This window comes from Aulonocara sp. 'chitande type north' Nkhata Bay, linkage group LG2 (genome assembly GCF_057382095.1).
Source record: "Aulonocara sp. 'chitande type north' Nkhata Bay isolate Kocher_YH1m ecotype deep benthic linkage group LG2, A_spYH_male_GT1.1, whole genome shotgun sequence".
Classification (NCBI taxonomy): domain Eukaryota; kingdom Metazoa; phylum Chordata; class Actinopteri; order Cichliformes; family Cichlidae; genus Aulonocara; species Aulonocara sp. 'chitande type north' Nkhata Bay.
Genome location: NC_141345.1, coordinates 18,777,895 through 18,798,139, shown reverse-complemented (window position 1 = coordinate 18,798,139; position 20,245 = coordinate 18,777,895). Strand labels below are relative to the sequence as shown.

At 41.1% G+C, this 20,245-nt stretch overlaps 1 protein-coding gene across 5 annotated transcripts in view; it reads right to left on the bottom strand.

The window, feature by feature from the left end:
• The window catches only part of LOC147337642 (connector enhancer of kinase suppressor of ras 2), a 66,170-nt gene that overhangs the window by 41,746 nt on the left and 4,179 nt on the right, over window positions 1-20,245 (bottom strand). For all 5 annotated transcript variants that reach the window (XM_086307489.1, XM_086307465.1, XM_086307461.1 and 2 more), the window contains exons 2-5: window positions 10,274-10,437; window positions 3,194-3,396; window positions 2,881-2,968; window positions 1,661-1,702 (exon numbers count right to left, since the gene is read on the bottom strand). In XM_086307489.1, the coding sequence (XP_086163615.1) occupies window positions 1,661-1,702; window positions 2,881-2,968; window positions 3,194-3,396; window positions 10,274-10,437 (497 nt within the window). The remainder of the gene's footprint in view (window positions 1-1,660; window positions 1,703-2,880; window positions 2,969-3,193; window positions 3,397-10,273; window positions 10,438-20,245) is intronic.

The following is a 20,245-nucleotide window of genomic DNA, read 5'->3' as shown; positions in this document are numbered from 1 at the left end:
ACCTGTGAGTTAAGTGCACCTTGCTGAAGAAGGGTGAGGCTGAAGAGGCGAACATCCTTGCTGCATCTGAGAAACAGGTAGCTTTTAGTAGAAGCTGTAACAAACAGACATAAACCAGCTTGTTGCTGGTTATGTGGTGGAGAAGATGCTACTTATATCCACCTGCTATACCTGGAGGTCAAATCTAAACAATCGGAGATAAATAGTAAATAGTCTGTTTTTTATAAAGTGCTTTGAGTGCTCTAGTAGAGTAGAAACGCACTTTAATGTACCAAGTTACCATCTATACTGAATCACATCTGGCTGCTGTTATTTTGAAGTAAATAATTTTTAATTTCAGGGGTCACTAGGATTCAAATGTTAGAAATATGCTGTTTTCTTCCCTCTAATTCAGTTTCCAGCTACAATAAAATTCCATCGAGTCAACATAACACATCGGCTAGAACTAACCTATTTTTTTTTACCTAGCAGTGCAATAGAAAAACTTTTTTGGGGACAAGTGCGCTTGTCCAAGTCCAAATATAAGTGCCATTCTGTTTCAAAAACAGGGGATAAGATTGGATATTTGTGTTTGTTGTGTGTGCCTGCATGGTTTATCTCACCTTCACTTCATCTTTGTGGAAAACTCACAGTAAATAAGAGCCTGCGAGGAAGCTGGATCTAAAAACAAACAGCTCCTCCTCTCTCTCGCTCTTCATGCTGTTTCCCTCTTTCACACATAAACCTCCCGCACATAACAGACTTAATCATGTGCGGCCCTTAGTCGGGCACTGATGGCTGTGAGCATGTAACTGCGTGTGCAATGGAGCCCTTTAAATATTTGAATTTGCCTGATGTCATTGTCCTGTGTCATTATTGGGGCTGTAACAGCAGAGGTAAATGACAGCTCAACCAAAGAGCTTATGGATTACAGAGTATCCAATGTGCATGTGCAAAAATATGCATTCCTTGAGCGTTTTCTTTGCCAAAAGATGCGTCAACAGTTTTTTCTGTGAGCTCCCCCTGCTAACATTTCATTTGGTTTCCTCCACCTGACCTTGAATGGCAGCAGGAAGTGTCCTAAACCAACTGTCAACCCAAATCAGACACTGGCTGCTCAGTCCGTTTCACACGTGGATGCAGACAGTTCTCCGTCATGGATGCACACATTTGCGCGCATGGACACACAACACGCACACATACTGAAGCTTTCAGAAGGCCTCGGGCTCATTTGCACTTTAACATGCACAAATTTGTGCCACACACTCGACCAAAAACAAACAGTACGCTGAAGTGCACGCACATACATGCCCACACACGCCCACACACAAACACAAACGTCCAACTGAAGCGCACTCAAATGCACCAGTTTAGCTAATACTTTTTTTTTCTGTTTCACACACAGATTTTCTCTAAATGCTTTAATTTCTCAAAACCGGTGCAGAAGTCTGCCGGTAGATGTGAAATTCTGTTCTTGCAAATACTAGATGGCAGGTTTGTGCAATGAGCCAGCTGCTTGGAAATATGCGGATTACCACGCGCTGCAGTTTCATGTGTGCTGTAACCACATGTGTGACAGTGCAACAATGAAGTAAAGCTAGTTGAGCATGAAAGTTCATTGTTGACCCCAAAAACTGACTGACAACTTTGAATGGTCGCTGATATTATAAGAAAAACTTACCACGTGAAGAATTTTATTCTCTGTCTCATAGACAGTGCAGTCCTGTAGAAAAGAACAAAGAGGAACACATTAAGAAAACATCGATGTGTACATCCGCACTCCAGCTCAAGTGTCTTTCTCTAGTCCAAATATAACATTGAGGAAAGAAGGAAATGAGATGCCCAACAGGAAGAAATGGAAGGCATGTGGACCTGAGCAGTTGGCTATTTTGTTACAACCCCTCTGCATTATGTTTGACAGTAGAGTGACGAGTTTTAGATCTACTCTGGGGTCTGGAGCATCAAATTCATATCTGGATTTATAAAATGACTTTATTTGAAGCTTGACGGAGTGTTATTCACCGACAGCTGATAGGTAATGCATTTCTGAGAAGGCAGCCCACTGAATCCACCAGATGTGCACGGTAGCAGCTAATTAATCTGTCTGATGCATTAGTACGGACAGCGCTGCCACCTTTGTCTGTCTCGCTGCACCCTGGCAGCCACATGTTCATTTGGCCCATTGTGGACCTGCGGTGGTCTCTTTCTCCTCGCTCTTCTTTGGCCCTTGTAACAGGGGATGGGTGTTATCTGCTCGGTTCCAGGACTCATTCTGGGCACAAGTACAAACACACTCTCACACACACTCTAAGCAGGCTCTTACTGGGAGGATATGAATGGGGTCCAAGAGAGGAGACATAGTTTCTGTCCAAACAATGAGATGGCTAAAGTACCAGAGTGAGTATGCTGGATGTGTGTGTGTGTGTGTGTGTGTGTGTGTGTGTGTGTGTGTGTGTGTGTATGTGTGTGTGTGTGTGTGTGTGTGATTGTGTGTGTGTGTGCAATGTGGTGCATTAACATGAGGAATCGAGCCAGAGGGGAAGCAGAAGGAGGACAGGGAATTATAGGGATGAGAGACCTCTGGTTCACTGTTCAACAGAGCCTAAGTTAGGCAAGGGATGATGTCTAACAGTGAGTCGATGAGAATGTTGCTTAAGGCTTTTATTGAGAGCCACTCGTCCCATCAGCCATGCTGCAAACAGCCTGTGGCAATGCATGTAAGTTGCACACGTGCTCAAATCTATAGAAACCAGCTGCAGGCAACAAAAGCTCTATACATATTGATGTCTCCAATCCAATCCTGCTCTAGTGTTGACCCTTAAATTCAAATCATGACCTTTATTTTAATGGATATGGAAATGGTGTATTGTGTGATGTTTGCAGGAATGTGTGTGAAAGCACCTGTTGTACAATGGTGGTTAATTCTAGGCAGAGCTGCACAATGTTGTTCTTCAGTAATGAATACTCTGTCACACTGGCAAACGGAGACCTAAGAAAGTAAAGAATAATAGGGATCATAACCTGAGAAATGTTTCTGCTGTGTAAAAACAAAACATCCAACAATTTTAGAGAAAAAATGTTTGCCTGAACAATTTTTGAGAAATATTGGCATTTGGTGGTTTTTTTTTTTTTAATATTTGCAATTTCATTTATTCATTAACACTGTAATTTAAAAAAAACAAAAACAATCTAATCTCCATATGTTATCCCCCACCTGTCAAGCCAAGCTAGCAAGTTCTTGGCTGCACCAATTAGATCCACCACTGAAGTGAGAAAATCATTTGGTAGCCTTCGGGAAGCTCGCCCATCATAATGGCCGCCCCTCCGTCTGCCGAGGATGAAATTTTGGAGGTTCTTTGCTGAAGCGTTGAGTTTGTGGGATAGAGTCCGGAGGTTCTCTGTCTCTAGTCCGTAGTTCTGCAGGACAAACAGACAAACTGAGATCAGAAAATATGTTTATCCTGAGAATTTGAAGTTGGATAAAAACGTCACGACCTTCTGTGGAGTCAGGAGCTTTGCCAAAGAGCAAGGAGCTTAACTTAAGTTAGCTAATGTAGGGATTAGAAGACATACATATATACATATATACAAAAACCTAAATATGTATATATATATATATTTCAAAAGGTCTGGAAAGAGGAAATATATACATAGGGTTTTGGGTTGCTGATTTTTTTTAAAAACTCTGGATAAAATCATGCTAGCTTTTTCCCAAGTTAAGCTAACCTGACTAGCTAGAGGCACTGACATGCATATTTTTGTTCTGTTCAAGAATAGTGAGGCTAGCTATCACCTTCTGCTAGTCTGTATTTTAGTCCAATATACTTTATCTGTATAACAGACATGATATACAGTCAGTGAATAACTGTATCATCTGATATCTCTGAATGAATACTTTATCAGTTTCTCACATCATTGTGGACGATTGGCCCTCTCTTTATCACAACCTCGTTTCACTTCGTTCATTTAGTTCTCTTAAGGTCCAGCCAGAGCATTTCACTCAGGTTGAGGTCTGGATTTTGAAATGCTTTTATTTTTTTAATCTATATTTTAATTCTATTGTAGATTTACTGCTGCACTTGATATCAATTTTCTGTTGCATAACCCACGATTAGCTAACATTTTACTGTCAGACAAATGCTGTCACTTTCTAGAGTCACACCTGACTCTAGAATTCTTTGATGAGCTCATGGTCAGATTTCAGTCAGGTGCCCAGATGCTGTCACTGCAGACCAAGCTGAAATCATCACCCTCCACTGCCATGCTCGACAGTTGGTATGAGCTGTTTTGCCAAATGTGGCACTGTGCAACACATCTCATCTTTATTCCCCCACTCCCATGTAGAAAATGTATATGAAAGAAAAGGCTTTGTACTGTCATCAGCTTTTACACTCAGCACGCTAACTGAGGCCTGTAGAGTCTGAGATGTTTCTCAAAGTGTATTTAGTTTTTCACTGGGTTGCAGAGATGTCTGTGAAAAGTCTTTTTACATGTCTTTTTACATGAAATTTAAAAATGTCATCTGGGAATTACTAATAATCATTCATACAGCCACTAACTGCACTAATAGAAAAACACTGAGCTGGCTGAGTAGCCCATTACTGCACTGGGACCCTTTTAAATAAACAAACACACATACACACATCCACTAATCCACACTGTGCTCAGCATCCCAAGGCACCTCAAGTCATGTCCTGTATGACGGAGCCTGATTCCTGCTGACATAAATGCCACACACACACACACACACACACACACACACACACACACACACACACACACACACACACACACACACACACACACACACACACACACACACACACGCGCCTCCTTGTGTAGTCAGATCCACAGGCTGAGCTAGACGTATCTATTCCTCCTCTGCCTCTAGATCTATTCTACACAGTCACGACCACAGTGACTACAAAGGATGGAGGGTTTCACAGTGGCAGCAGAGAGAGAGAAAGAGAGAGATGAGGCAACTAAAGAAGTAAAGAGGCAGAAGACAAGAAGGGGGGAGCGAGACGAACAGAGACCGTACCCAGCTATGCATCTTGCTGAAACTGGGTCATGCATACACTGTGTTCTGGATAATCTCCTGTGCGAATGCAGATGCATGCATGTACATAGAGTGAATGTGTTTGCACAGCTGTAATTAGGCTGTCATATGATTCAGTCTAGAGCTGTGTGCTGCTCTTTGCAGGCTACAGAGCGCTTGAGATGAAGCAGGGGAATAAAAGCGCATGAATGACTTTGACTTTGGAGAAAGAGAGAAGTAATTTTAGCAATGCTTGCGTGTGTGTGTGTGAGTGTGTGTGATGGAGAGAGTGTGCCAGATCAATACAGTAAGAGAGCGATGCCATTAGAGTACCACCCATCCACCCCACCCCCTGCCATTCATGTCAATGTGGTTACCATAGCAGCCATGTTTGGAGTGGCCTCTTTGCTATGCTGGTATTTCTGCTATTGTTCGTACACTGAGTCACAATCACACATCATTTATGACATGTTTGGGTAAAAGAGGGACTTAACTATAAAACCCTGTTGAAAAGTAAAGTATTGCTCAGCTGCAGATTCCTCGGTCAAAGCTTTTGCGCTATGCTTGCACCAAAATGTAGAATGTCTATCAATCATAGAAAGAATATATCCATCGTGCCCATGTTGCTTTCTGCAAAAAGATTTGGCCTCAATGCTCAAATTAGTCAGATGGATTCTGTGCAACCAATGAATTTTATATTTTTACTGCAGGCTTTTTGCATCTCTTCAAAATAAGTCCTGCTGTAATTTTTGTGACTGTTGAGCACTGCATTTAATATAACGGTGATTTTTTTTTAACCTTGATTGTCAGGGACATCTATTTACAGTTCAGTGAGTTAAATAAATGTTTAAAAACAGAGCTACATATAGCTTGATTTGTTTGTAATGGCCCCTTTTGTAAGTCTATTCCAAACTACTTGGTAAACAGTTAAAAGACCAAGTAATACACCAAGCATGAGCTGGTAAGCATGGTAAGAAATAAATGTTGCAACTAACTTTGTTTTGCAGTCACAAGATAGCACTGAGAAGGACCCACAAATGAAAGAGGTGCAGGGAGAGATGAAAGTAGAATAAAGGAAATGACAAAAAGCAGATTTGGAGAGTTAGAAACAAAAAGAAAAAATATGTATTATCAGTGAAGATTATGACAAAACAACTTTAATTGTTAAGTTACGAAAAGCTAATCACAATCAATCTCATAAACTCACCCAAAGTGTCAAAGTGAGAATCTTTCATGGCTGCCGCTGTTTCAATACACAGATACGTGCTCAGTCCAAAACTTATCTCATGTTACAGTGAGAAAGAAATTCCTTAATGAAGAGCAAAAGTGATAGATGATTGTGATAAAAGCTCTCACTGACATGTTTGTTTTCCAGTGGACAGTTTCTCAGCCTTTAGTTCACACAAATCTTTCAAACCACAGACACATTCAGTAAATAGTCACTCTTGCTTCTGTCATTTGCTCTACAATTTCACATTTATAACAAACTGAAAAAAAAGAGTCTCCAACAAGTCGGAGTGACATGACTCACCAGACGGCCTAATGAATTTAGCCGTTCAGACAAAAAAATTTACAGGAGCTAAGGTTTGATTTGTTGCTTAAAGCTGTTTGTGGAAGTCTTTCCTCTGAGTTTATGAAGTACCTGTAGCACCAGACAGCACCAGGATCCTCCCACAGGTGTCTCCAAATGAAGAGAGGTAGTTACACACACTTACTCATGTAATTAAATAGCTTTAATTATTAATTATTCCCCACCCACAAAATTAGAGAGAGTTAGGTCAGAACCTAAAGGCTATGTATACTATGCACTTTTTAACTTTTTAGACAGGTGAGTTGTCACGCAGATAGCCGGAGTGCATCGCTGTCCTTGGGATAAATCCTGAGCTAATATCACACCTATATAAGGCTGATGGTTTAGATCTGATGGATGTTTTTTTACAGGATACAAAGGGCAAACGTTAGGTAGTGCAGGATAAAGCAGGTGCAGGGTGGTACTTAGGTAGCATCTAAGTAGCACCCCTGTATAGTCCTGAGACCAGTTTTCCAGTGCTTTTCTCGTGTACGTTTATTTGAAGAGGAAAAAACTTCCACGGGACACCGATGAGAAAAGATACAAACAAAAATTTATTCCACAGCTTGTAAATCTTCTTACAGGAGTAATCAGGTCTAAGTTATCCTCAACAACAAACATACTACGGTAGAAAAACTGTGTGGCTCCCTCCCGGGATTTTAACTACAAACCAAGCCTTTAAGGCACATGTATTCACAGTTTTACTTAACCAAGCCAACACGAATGCAAGAAAATAATTTTAGTTCAATTATAACCGTGAATTTACTTATTAAATTATTAATTACACAAAACAAGTTTAACAACAAATATAAATACTGAAGTATATGAGCTATATTAACCTGGCTCCCACAACCCTGTTCACATAAATGGCCACCTTAGCTACTTAGGCTACCTAAGTAGCCTGACTGTTAAAGTCGATTTAATTAATCAGTTAAAGCAGAACACATAATGTATACTGCAGTACAACCCTCACTATTAAATAGTGAGGGTTGTACTGCAGTACAACAAACTTGTTTGTATTTTTGTCCTGTAACTTTAATGGCACCAATATCTTTGTCTTTCATGTTAGGAAGGAGCAGTAATTTTGTTTTTTAAGTTATTTCCAAGCACAGCTTGCTGAAAATTCACTACCCACATATTCTACTTAGTATACACGCTGGGGGCAAAATTTGATTGCACAGGCATAAAAGAAGGAACGTTTCTACAATTACAGCAAGACTGAAAGCTCAGTCAGTTCTTGAAACCTGCACTGATCAAGATCAACAGACAGACCAGAGAGGGATCCCAGCTGAACCATGGGAGCCAACTTCATCTCTTCTTTATGACCAGACATTTCATTTCCTTTTATCGTCCAAATATTCAGGATCTACATGAACCACAGAGCTGTGGCACTCAAGTTTTTCCTCACTAAATATGTTTTTTTTTAAAGATTTGGATTTATTGGGTTTAATATGGGTTTATTTATTCTTTTTTATTAGCCAAAATAATTGGAATCATAACGACGTCCCTGCAAGAGAGACTGGGCAAGGAATGAGCAGTGGCATGATCAGACAAGCTGTACACCTGCCAACAGATTACCCAGATTTTCTAAACATACCAAAAAATGTTGGTACTAATCCCTCTGAACATAAAAAAAACTGTGTGTGCACAATGCAGCCTGTTTGTAGTCTTAGCATTACAATTGTCAGTTTGGATAATATTTCTGTGCTGTTTTTAAGTACACTATAAAAACGGGTAAATGTGGGCTATATTTAAACATGCCTGACTGTGTGTGCTTTCCCATCAGACGCTGACCCATTCATCAGTCTCACTAATTATCAGTGCAACTGATCGGAATGACGCCAAACAAATAAAAAGTAAAAGTACTCACAGCGGTAGCTTCAGTGGCTCATTTTGTCTGATACTCAGAATTTATGTCCGTGAGAAATTTCCGGACATATGGTGATCGCTACTGCTGGACTCTCATTCCCATACTGGAACATTTGAATGAGAAGAGGTGCTGATTAGCACACACACACACGACCATGTATGCACACACACACACACACACACACACACACTGACACACACATTCAAACAGCCCCAACTAATCCACCCATGTGTGCATGGGAGATAAGGTGCATCCTGCATACTCTTTCTACATTCTCTCTCTCTCTCCCATTCCCTCTCACCCTCGCTTTCTCTCTCTGGGAGAGTAGCACCTAATTCTCCCTAATTCTCTAATCCCGGGCAGGGCCGCTGCACATACAGTCAGCAATGACCGAGGAAGTACACACAAAGCGAGGCCTGAATGATTTTCTTTTTTTTTCAGTCATTTCTTAAGCCAATATCAATAACTGGTGGAGGAAAATAAACAAAAAACAACATATATACCTTTGAACCTGTTAGTATTTCTGTGAGTTATAAAAGAAGAAAACTCATAGTCACATCTTAAAGTAACTGGGAAAAAGGAGCAAATATCTTCTTGTAAAACCTACTTGCACATAATGTACTTTTTAAAAATCAGCTTCAACACTAGAACCAGCTATGGTTTAAAACCTTTAACAGGATACAATAACTTTATCCTAACAAAAAACAGCAGTTTACTTGATATCTCATATATCTAGATAATGTATTATTTTATATATCTAAACAAAACCAGAAGAAACTATAATACATTGTGGTATCCAAACAGGTGCAGTAGTTCATAGTGCTCCCTGACTTTGTCAAATCCATCTACATGTCGTTACAGGATGGTTGTTGACATGGTGGCTAATCAATGAACCCGAAACCTTTAAATGAGTTGATTTTAACAGATTTTCCATATGTTTTATGCACTAGACAATGATTGTTCTTTGGTGAAATGTTCACCTATCATATATACACATACATACACTCACCAGTCACCTTATTAGGTACACCAGACTGAAACCACTTCTGCCTGCAGAACTGCCTTAACTTCGAGGCACAAATTCAACAAGGTGCTGGAGACATTCCTCAGAGATTTTGGTCAATATTAACACGACAGCATCACACAGTTGGTTCACATTAGTTGGCTTCACATCCATAAAGTCAAACTCCCATTCCACCACATCCCAAAGATGCTCTACCAGATTGAGATCTGCTGACTTTAGAGGCCAATTGAGTGCCGTGAACTCACTGACATGTTCAAGAAACCAGCTTGAGAAGATCTGAGCTTTGTGACATGACAAAGCAGCCATCACTGTGGTCACACTGTGGACGCTGTGGTCACAAAGGGATGCACATGGGATGGCTCAGTTGGTGCTAAGGAAATATTCCCCACACGGTCTGTGTAGGTTCTCCGTCATCCCAGTAATGGTAGTCTAAGGAGCTTGGAAAGAAAGCGCCTGGACTTTTTACAGTTTAAGCAAGAAACTTAGAGAAGTCCAGTGGCTTTCTTTCCCAGCTCCTTGGATATTCCCCACACCATTACACCACCGCCAGCCTGAACCTTTGATACAAGGCAGGATGGAGCCATGCTTTCATCTTTATATGTAGATGTTTTCCTTAAAGAGCAGTTGAACGCGTGTGCCTGAAAAAATGACTAATGAGTGTATTTTTAAGCTTATTTTATCTCAGCAATAACTATAACTAACTAATAGCTATAAAAGAAGATAACAAGCATATCTAGGAGCTTGTTGACCATCACTCCATCCAGTACTGTGCATTTAAAATCATAGGCTGACCAGGGCGCAGAGGAGGTCCACGGCTTCCAGGATGAGCTCCTGGTGTCCTATCCTGGTGACACCCAGCTCCTCCAGCTCCTGATGGGTGATGTGAAGCAGCTGCTCTCCTCCCATCTGCTCCCGCTCGAAACTCTTGATGTACTGCTGGAGACAGTCATCCAGACCTAAGGAGAGTGGAGACAGACACAGATTAGGATGTGTTGATGTATCTGTCGTCTATCACTTTGCGCAGCTGTATATAGAAAAATATTTATATTGGCTTCAATCAGTGATTTAGAAGGCTTTCTGCTCTGAGACAAAGACGGAAAACACGATTAGGAAATATTGTCCCAGACATGACTGACTGACACAAGAATGAGCTCCTTTCCCGAGACCGAATCCTGGCTTACTTTGATGCAACACTGTAGTCAGGCATAAAAACATGCAAATTGTGCCTGCCAAATAGAAAGTAAAGATAAACAGCAGCCTCAAGCCAGGAGCTCTGACTGATCTATGAGCAACTTACTGACAACTAGAAAACACATCTGTTGGTACACCTTTTCTGTACGGGATGATAAGCTTGATGAGGAAAAAAAAGTCTTTTCTCACCACTGCTTTTAACATTCAAGAGGCAATAAAAGAGATTTTAGCGCGAAAAGAATCTATTTCACACATATTTTGCATAATTAAAGAGCCATTCGAAAGAAAACGAGGAAGATGCGAACAATAAATCGACGTATGACTTGCTGCTGTTACGCTGTGGCTTCCTGCTTTGCACAGAGCCAATCAGCTGCACATAGGCGTGGTGGATACAATTGATCGGTAAGAGCCTCTGGCTTTGATTCAAATATAGTCAGCAAAAAAGGCGCATCTCCCCACAGATCTAATGAACGAGCCCGCTCCAAAACGAGCAAACACAGAGCAAAAAAGTTGCACAAGAGTAAGCAAATCCATGCGCACACACATGCACAGAACCACAGTTAAACACATAAGGTACACTCACTCCCCCTATGAGCATGGACTTCAAACACAATGCAATTACAGCTAGTGTTGCTCTTCAGGGTCTTGACACCTCTGTGGATGCCCGTTGTTAAAGCCTAGCAGAGCTGTGAGGAAAACACTGATGCCCGAGGGATGCAAAGCTTAAGAGCAGACAGTGCGGTAGCACCTCAACAAAGTCACCACACATGCGTATATAGAGTACACACACTCGAGCGAGATATCTCTTGGTCTTCGTGTGCCATGGGAGATACCAGAACGGGGGGAAAAAGCCTGCTGTTGCTCTGAGTGACATGCAGACAAAGTGTTGTTACATATAGCACAGCAGAGCCATTTCAAAAGCAACACATCAGTGACACCGGTAGCAACACAAGTGGAAACTGTTTAATAGAATAAGTTCCCCGTGGAAAAGCCCTAATGGCCCACATGTAAGCATGTGTTTCACAGGTAATGATACAGTGTTGCAACGTGGAAGGCTTGTGTGATAACTTAGTCTGCACATGAATTAGGTGCGTATGAGGATTTGTTTTCATATAGGCAATATTAGTACACATCAATACCGTTATTCAAGTACTATATTATAATTATTATGTTGCACACAATACAAAATTGAGGTACTGGTGCTTCTACCAGTTGTGTATTCCTGTTTTAAACAATTCATGCTTTCAAATTCAACCGAACAACTACTACTGTTATAACTTGTTATTTTTCTCATTTTATATATACGAACTTATTGGAAGTTACCCGTTTACTTTTTAATGCACAGGTACAATCCATAATCTGTACTTTTTTCTAAATATTCTATTTAAACGTCTTCCAGTAGCCTGCTCTGTCTGCACACTACAACCTGGTTTTGCCACTTTTATCTGTACTTTAATCTTAATAACTGTACAGTACTCTGTTTTTGTAACTATTGTCCATCATGTAAATATTTTTTTTCTGTAAAAATTGTGTGTGTTTGTTTTCGGTGTCCTGTTCTGTTTGTATATGTGCTTTTCTTTTGCTGCTGTTACAACCAAATTTCCTCTAGTGGGACATTTAAAGGATTATTCTATTCTAAATAAAAAAATATTTATGGCTTTTTAGAAAAAATCTTAAGAAATTATAACATTAAATGCAAAACATTTGATACACCTTTAAGATATAAGACATGGCCAGGTTAGACATATTAGATGGTGTGTAAACTGTTTTGAACTATTTCTCTCCATTTTGCTAGGAATATAGGAAATTAAAATAATTAAAATACAGGATATGTAAGGTAAAAAAACAAACAAAAAAACCCAGTTTGTATGAGTCAATATTTGATTTGACAACCTTTACTCTTCATCACAGCCTGAACTCTCCCAGGCAAACTTTCTTGTCATTTCTAAGTCGTCTTCAGGAATAATTCTCCAGGCTTCTTGAAGAACGTTCAAAGCTTTTCTTTGGCTGTTGGCTGTGTTCTGTTCTGTTCTCTATAAAGATGATCCCACACTGCTTCAATAATGTTGAGGTCAGAGCTCTGGGCTGGTGAGTCCATGATTGATAGTGTCATGGATTGGTGTGTTTTTCTTTCCAGTAATGCTTTTACTGCATCGTTAGTGTGTTTGGGGTCATTGCCGTGCTGAAAAGTGAAGCTGTTGCCAGTGAGATTCATTCATTCATTAATTTCTGCGCTCATAATTTCATCAATTCTGACAAGATCTCCAACACCACTGACTGAAATGCATCCCAAACCATGACAGAGCCTCCATCCTGTTTTTTATAGATGGCTGCAAACACTCACTGTCATGCCTCTACCTTGACCATACATACATGATGATTTGAACCAAAAATGTTACATTTGGATTCATCGATATATCAGACCTGTTGCCACTTATTTTCAGTGGTGTTCTTGTGTAATCTGGCATGCCTCAGCCTGTTTCTCCCTCCTCCTCCACAGAGACCATTTCTGATCAGTACAACAGTAAATGGAACAACTGAAGGGCCAGATGCATCTTTTGGTCCTCCGTCAGGTCTTCACTGGATTTTTTCTTGTTTCTTAAGAATGTGCACGAATTTCAGATACTGTTCAACTGATGCACATTTCTTTTTGGCCTGCAGCTTTTTCGACTTCTCCACTTTCCTGAAATTTTTTTTCACACTGCACAAAAGTATGCCAAACATGACAAGTTTTAGTTCTTTGGGAATCACAGTGTTGGTGCAAAAATACTATTTCCTGCGTTTGGCAGTTTTTAAAGATTCAGCTAAAGAAATTGTATGTCTTTGCATTACAGTTTAACACTTTGCTAAGTTGTCTGCTGTGTTTAGATGCAGTGCTGGTTTGCCCTTTGAGTTGTTTCTGTCATGATCCTGGGTCGTTGACCCAGCGTTTTGTGTTTCTTTTTGGGTTCATCTTGTGTTTGGTGTTTATTCTGATTCTGTATTAATTCTTTGGGTTGGTTGTCGTGTTTATTATCCCTACCTCTGTGCTCCGTTCAGGTCCCTGTGTTTTTGTTGCAAAACAGTCTGGGTGTTTCCGGTTTTACTTTGTAGGTCTGCCTTTCATCATGTCCATTAGTATCAGCTGTGTCCACCCCTGCATGTCATCTCCTCATTACCTAGTGTGTATTTATAGTGTGTGTTGGCTTCTGTTCATCGTCGGATCGTCTGTGTTTCTCGGTGTAACTATGGCTCTCTGCATTGTCTGCTCCCCGTTTCATGCTTAGGTTTGTTATTTAGTTTTCCCAGTCTAGGTTTTTTCAGTTATTCGTCTTGTCTCACTACCTGTTCAGTCGCTCCACTTCTGCAAATAAAACTTCATTCTCATCACCAGTCAACTGCCTGCATTTTGGGTTCTTTTCCTCCTACACCACACGGCTCACGCCGGCAGCCGTGACAGTTTCTTTTTATCCTCGAATGATTCATTGGTCACTGTTATGTGGCTTAACAAACAAACTGAAAAAACATCCCTCTGAAAATGGTCAAATATAAGAACTGGAGTTTAAATGAGTGAAAAAGCAGCCAATGCCTAAAGAAAAACCTTGAAAAGAGCTTCAGAACAGCTGGAGAACTATTACTAAAGGCCACTTTAAAAATTACAAGAAACTCCATTTGTTTTACAAGACTGCTCTTGTTGACAAATGCTTGAGTAAGGCCAAGTGCAGTGCTATATTCTAGTATTATATTCAAATTAGCTTTAGTTTTTCTTTGAATACACCCTGTTCATTGCTGTGGTAAGACAGTCTAGTACAGTCTCATAAATCATCACCAGAGCTGGCAGAGACACGCACAAGTGGACTCGCTCTGCAGTCTCCTTTAGCCGGCCGCCAGCTTTAGAAGTAGAGAACATGGAGATAAAGCAGAAAGACAGCCTGCAGCTAATAAATAGGGTGCCTGAATATTTTACTCCTGACCCTCACTGTGAGAGGCGAGGGAAGAAAAAACTGTGCTGGCTATCTCACAGATGGAAGTCTTTATGTCCACAAGAAAGGTGAGCCTTCCTCTCCAACTAATACCTCTCTTTTTCTGCCACTCCCTCCGTGCCCTTGTCCTTCCCCATTTCTCCTTCCGGCGCAAGGGAAACACATTTTAATAGGGACCACGTGATGCAATCGGGCCCCTTTATAGCTTATTCCATCACGACGCGAATGAGATTTCTGGTGACAGTGTAATATCTTCATTGCACGTTTAAGATCGTTTGAGGGTGGAAGAAAGAGTTTTAGGCACTTAAGATTATCTCTGTCCGGGATTACACGAAGAAGGAGAAGACACCGAGACAGCCTAAATCCACACAAGACGCTTGGACACTCTCCCTGCCAAGTATCCCAAAAAACTCTCAACCTAATGGAATAATTGCGTAAATCAATTTTTGATTAGATTTGTTTTTTTATTCTGGACTAATCGATAAATAAATTTTTTTAAAGCCAACTCATTGTGCTTGAAGTGCATAAGGATTATAATCACAGTACTGTAAATTATATGGAGATGTGATGAATGAAGAATCAGAGGTCCAGGCTGACTAAGAGCGCCTCCTGGGGAAAACCACCTACTATACCATAGCTATAGTATTTCCCACCTCTGCAACACACACACATTTAGATGCAAAGAGATTATGCACACACATTGTAAGGAGATTTTTTTTTTTCAAATATATGCACTTACACACGCTCGCACTCGCATATGCATTAAAACGCACGCATACATCCACAGAGTGACACACAGCTGCTAGCCAATCAGATGAGCCAGAATGCTTTCCCCCCCCTAGAGGACAAACAGCTGATCCGGGTTCATCTGCCGAGTTCATGTGCCAGCTGGAAATAGCACATGGCGCACAAACGCTGCCACGAACAAGCGCTATAAGAGACGAGCTTTCTCAGCACCATAACCTCACCACATCGTTAATGATATTAAAATGTTGTATACTCAGATGACACAACTGCGCCACAGCGAGTGTGTGAGATGCAGTCACTGCATCCTCAGACAGTTTGCAGTGTTCAGAAAATATGAAAACTGACCTCACTCTCCTGTGCAGGACAAACCGAAATACACAAAAAGCAATTTTGAATGTGAAATGTCTTTCATAGTCATAAGCTTGTTCTCGTACCCTCTGGGAAATATTCAAAGGAATAAGATGTTTTATCATAGCTTATTTGTAATTATTCTCCAGTGGGCTCAGGCCACTCAGTGTCTTTCCAGTAACTGTTGTTTATTTGCCCGACACAGTTCAGGAACTGTAGTTGCTGAGTCTCAGCATCGCTCGTAACGTCTCTGATTTCTGCACCTCAGATGACATCTGGTAACAGAAATGTGTCAACTGTCAACAGTGTGACTTCTCAGACAGTTTTGATCGATAGTATTTTTTTTCTTTTCAAATCAAGGCTACTGCCTGCAGCCTGACATAAAATGACATCCCGAGTATTCACAACAGCATAAATTCTCCCGTGAAAGGTTGTGAACTAGAGTCTGAGCAGCGCTTCTCACTTCTGGATGATCAGACTTAGAAGGTTTTTTTTTTAAATGAATTATTACTGAACTACAAGAGGAGACAGGACAGGAAATATTGGTAGTATTACAGTAGTTTTGCATGTATGCTATTCATGTATATTACTAGTACTGGACTCTTTGTAACCATTAAAACCCTGAGGTGTGGCATTCTTCAGAGCAGAAAATCAGCACCTCTATGGCGTCTTTTATTTAATCCACTGCTCTCTGTCATGGTCTTGCTAAAATCTTTATCCACTTTTCAGCACAAATTGCTGATTGCTGTCAGTTCCAGCAGGGTTTTCTTGGATATGTTGCCTGGATTAAATCCCCCGACAACATTTCAGCAGGATTCTATTGTCCTCTTTATCATTTAATAGCGTCCATTTTTTGTTTTTGAGCCATTCTTTGGTGGATTTGTCCATGTTTTTAAAACTGTTATCCTAAAAAATCCTGCCAAACACATCTACTGTTAAAGAGGCCAACCATCTTTGATTTGCCTTTACAAAGCACATACAGATGCCTGCTCTTTGCCTGTTTGTTCACAACAATATGCAAAATATGGGTTTGGTTCCTGACCCAACTGCTAACCTTCACATTGTCACAGGAGTCAGGAGAGCAAGCTGCACATCCTGTGGTGAAATTTGCATTAAAAGGGTCGCTCCTTGGCCGCTCCCAAATTCGCAGTTGCTTCAAACGACTTTCTTTAAAGTGTAATTATTTCAAATACTTCTGAGATTTTTTAAAAATCCTTTCCCAGACTCATAAGCATCCACAGCTTTTTCTCCAAAGACTTTTTAATTCTTGGCATGATGACACGGCACAGACATCAATAGCAAAGAGAAGACCAAACCCAAGATCTCAGGGCTAATTAAGACAGGTTCCAGCGGTCACTCAAAATGCTAATTTTCTGTTATGTTTGAGTATATTACCATTATCAGCAGACACTGCTTCAAAAGGTGTCTGCTTGGCAGCTTCTGTAAATATTTTTCTCTGTACTTGTTTTTTTTTATGCTGTGTTGCCTGCAAGGCCATTTTCTCTTTTCTCTCTTTTAGACGTGCAGTACTCAAAACATTCAGCTGGAAGAGAATATGCAGTCCGACAGGGAGAGATATAGATTTTAGTAATATGACTGTAGGTTCTGAATAGTTTTAATTTTTATTCTTAAAATTACTGTGAGATTAACTGATTGACACATTTGTCTATTGTTTTTAAAATATGAATGTAGCAAGCGCAGTTATGTTTTTATAACCTCAAGTCAAAGGCCCTGTGTTGTTTGTGCGTTAAATAGATCCCTATAGGAAACACTAAGGCAGCGGTGGGCAACTCCAGGCCTCGAGGGCCGGTGTCCCTGCAGGTTTTAGATGTGTTTTTGAACCAACACAGCTGATTTAAATGGCTAAATTAGCTCCTCAACATGTCCTGAAGTTCTCCAGAGGCCTGGTAACACACTAATCATGTGATTCAGGTGTGTTGACCAAAGGTGAGATCTAAAACCTGCAGGACACCGGCCCTCGGGGCCTGGAATTGCCCACCCCTGCACTAAGGGATCCCTTGATCCTGACCATCCCTGAATCCCAGAGTGCTAAGCCTTGAGCAAGCATCTCATGTTGACAGCTTCATCCACATTTCATGCGGTTCCCTCCAATCTTTTCCTCTTTCCTGGGCAAAATAAACCCCTCCCGTTCAGAAACACAAGGGTTGCCAGGCAACCAAAGGGAGAGATAGGCCTCCGAGCAGAAGTGAGCGATCAGCAGTTGCTTCCCCTCAAGACCTTGCACTGATACTAAGCTAAGGATCGCGCACACACATTAAGCACACAAATACTAACACAGTAGCCTGTACATGCCTTCCACTATGGCTGAAAGCTTGTTGAAGAGTTCTTGTTCTTAGAGTTGAGTTTGCCTCAAATTGGAAAAAAACCAACAACTTGCGGAAAACAGGCTCCACTGCCTGGCTGTTAATGTCAGCTGAAATCAGTCAAACCTTCGTCCTTCTTTGAGACAATGTTTGGGTCAGTTTGTGGCCTGGGCTAAGAGTGGTGACAAGCACCAAAGACTCCTGTCCTGTTGCCTTACCCTCCAACTGTGAGATCCGAGCCGGAGTAAGTGCATCGGCGAGCGCAAGGAAAAGACACAGCTCTCACTAAAAATATTCCTACTGTGAAATATTCATCACATCATGCCAGAATATTCTTATGACTGTGGCATTTTAGCTCCCCTGTACACTTCAAGTGCACCACGGCATCTTCTCTGAGATCCAGCTTGCAGGGAGGTGCCAAGAGGCAATCTCACAGAACAGGGTCAACCAGAAAACTGCGAGGAGTTCACGGGCAGCGCTTTACTCTGAGGATCTGACCTACCTGAGAGAATGTGAAGTGACTACAGTAAGGCTGGAATAGAAAGACTGATAATATGTTAACATGAGCTTTAGTTTTACCTCACGAGCCCCAACTGTCTCTGTTCTAACCCATTTACATTTGAGCTGCAACTTTACATAAAATCTGGATTAATTTACTGTCTGCAAAGGACATCGGGGTGCTTGGGGGAGGCAATCACAGCAGGTAATAATTTTGAGCTGATTAAAAAGGTGTATGTTAAAAATCTAACTCTACACGGCCACACAGTTAGCAGCGAGAGCAGGGGAACGAGCCATTTAGCTGCTACCAAGAAGCTGGTGGAGAACAAAACAGAGCTAAAATAAGAGTCGCTGTTTGACATTTATTTTAGTGCCCGGATACTTTCTAACTTTATGATCATAGACTCCAATCCAGTCCACCAGACAGCTTTAGAAGATGTGAATTAGAGATCGAACTTTTAACTGTATTTTAACAGGTTTTACAGCTTTTCCTACAGATAAAGACCTCCACCTCTATTCCCAGTCATACTACACCAAAGTACAAGGATATTTTCTCTCAGTTAATGAAAACTTTATATTCAAAATTTACCATTACGGGACAGTCTGAGCAATAAACTACCAGAGCATTTTCTGTAACTGTACAAGTTTATGTACTTTCATTGGTGTATGGCACATGATGTGAAATGAGTTTGACATATCTGCTCTAGCCTGTTACATTACAACAGCATCCTGGCTGGCTTTCTAAATTATTGGATTCAAGCATTTATATTCCAATGAGTCTGTGATTGCCAAAGAAACCTACAACTTTATACTGTAAAAACTGTAACTGCGGTTAAGTTTTTTTTTTTTTTTACCTCACAGGCATTAACAGCAATCAAATGGTTTTTGCGCAAAGAATGAAGAAAACTGAATGTCGTTTCACAGCAAGCTGTTAGTGTGCACCATAAAGGATTTTATAGTGCACATTTGCTGGCTTAATTAGATATTTCAAGTGATCCCGTTTGTATATTATAAGACCTCATCTGAAGTCTTTGGCCCTGGGTTGAAAAACTTCATTTGATCCTAACATGTTTGGCCGTAAAACGGCAGCCCCGGAACAACAGGTGCAAAAACAATCCAGTAACGGACATGTGAACACACACACACACACACACACACACACACACACACACACACACACACACACACACACACACACACACACACACACAGGCCCCTCTGTCCGAGCAGCCGGATAGACCGGGTGCTTTGATATGATGCCCACTGCATCCCCTATTCTACACCCCGCTCTGAAACCGCTTCTCCCTTTCGCCATCATGCCCAGCATTCCCTTTTCACGCACCCTCATTTCCTCCCCCATCTTAGGCTCCTCAGCCTTTCTTTCATTTCGCTTTGGGCCTCCCGATCTCTGAATTCATGTCCCCGCGGTCTCTTCTCTCTATCTGTCCCTAACTCGAGGCAATGAAGCAGGCGGAGGGGAAACATGTGAATATGCGGCATGGGTCTACACGAGTCTGGATGTGCGCTGGGCATCTGCGTGTGCGTGTTGCTGCTTCCCCATCTTATGACATGTGCCGTGACTCCCAACATGATCAGATCTGGTTTCCATGACTACGGATGCCCCACTTTAAAGCTGCTGCTCCAGAGTTTTTGTATCCATGCCCGTGTCAGCGTGCGCGCATATCTATCTATCC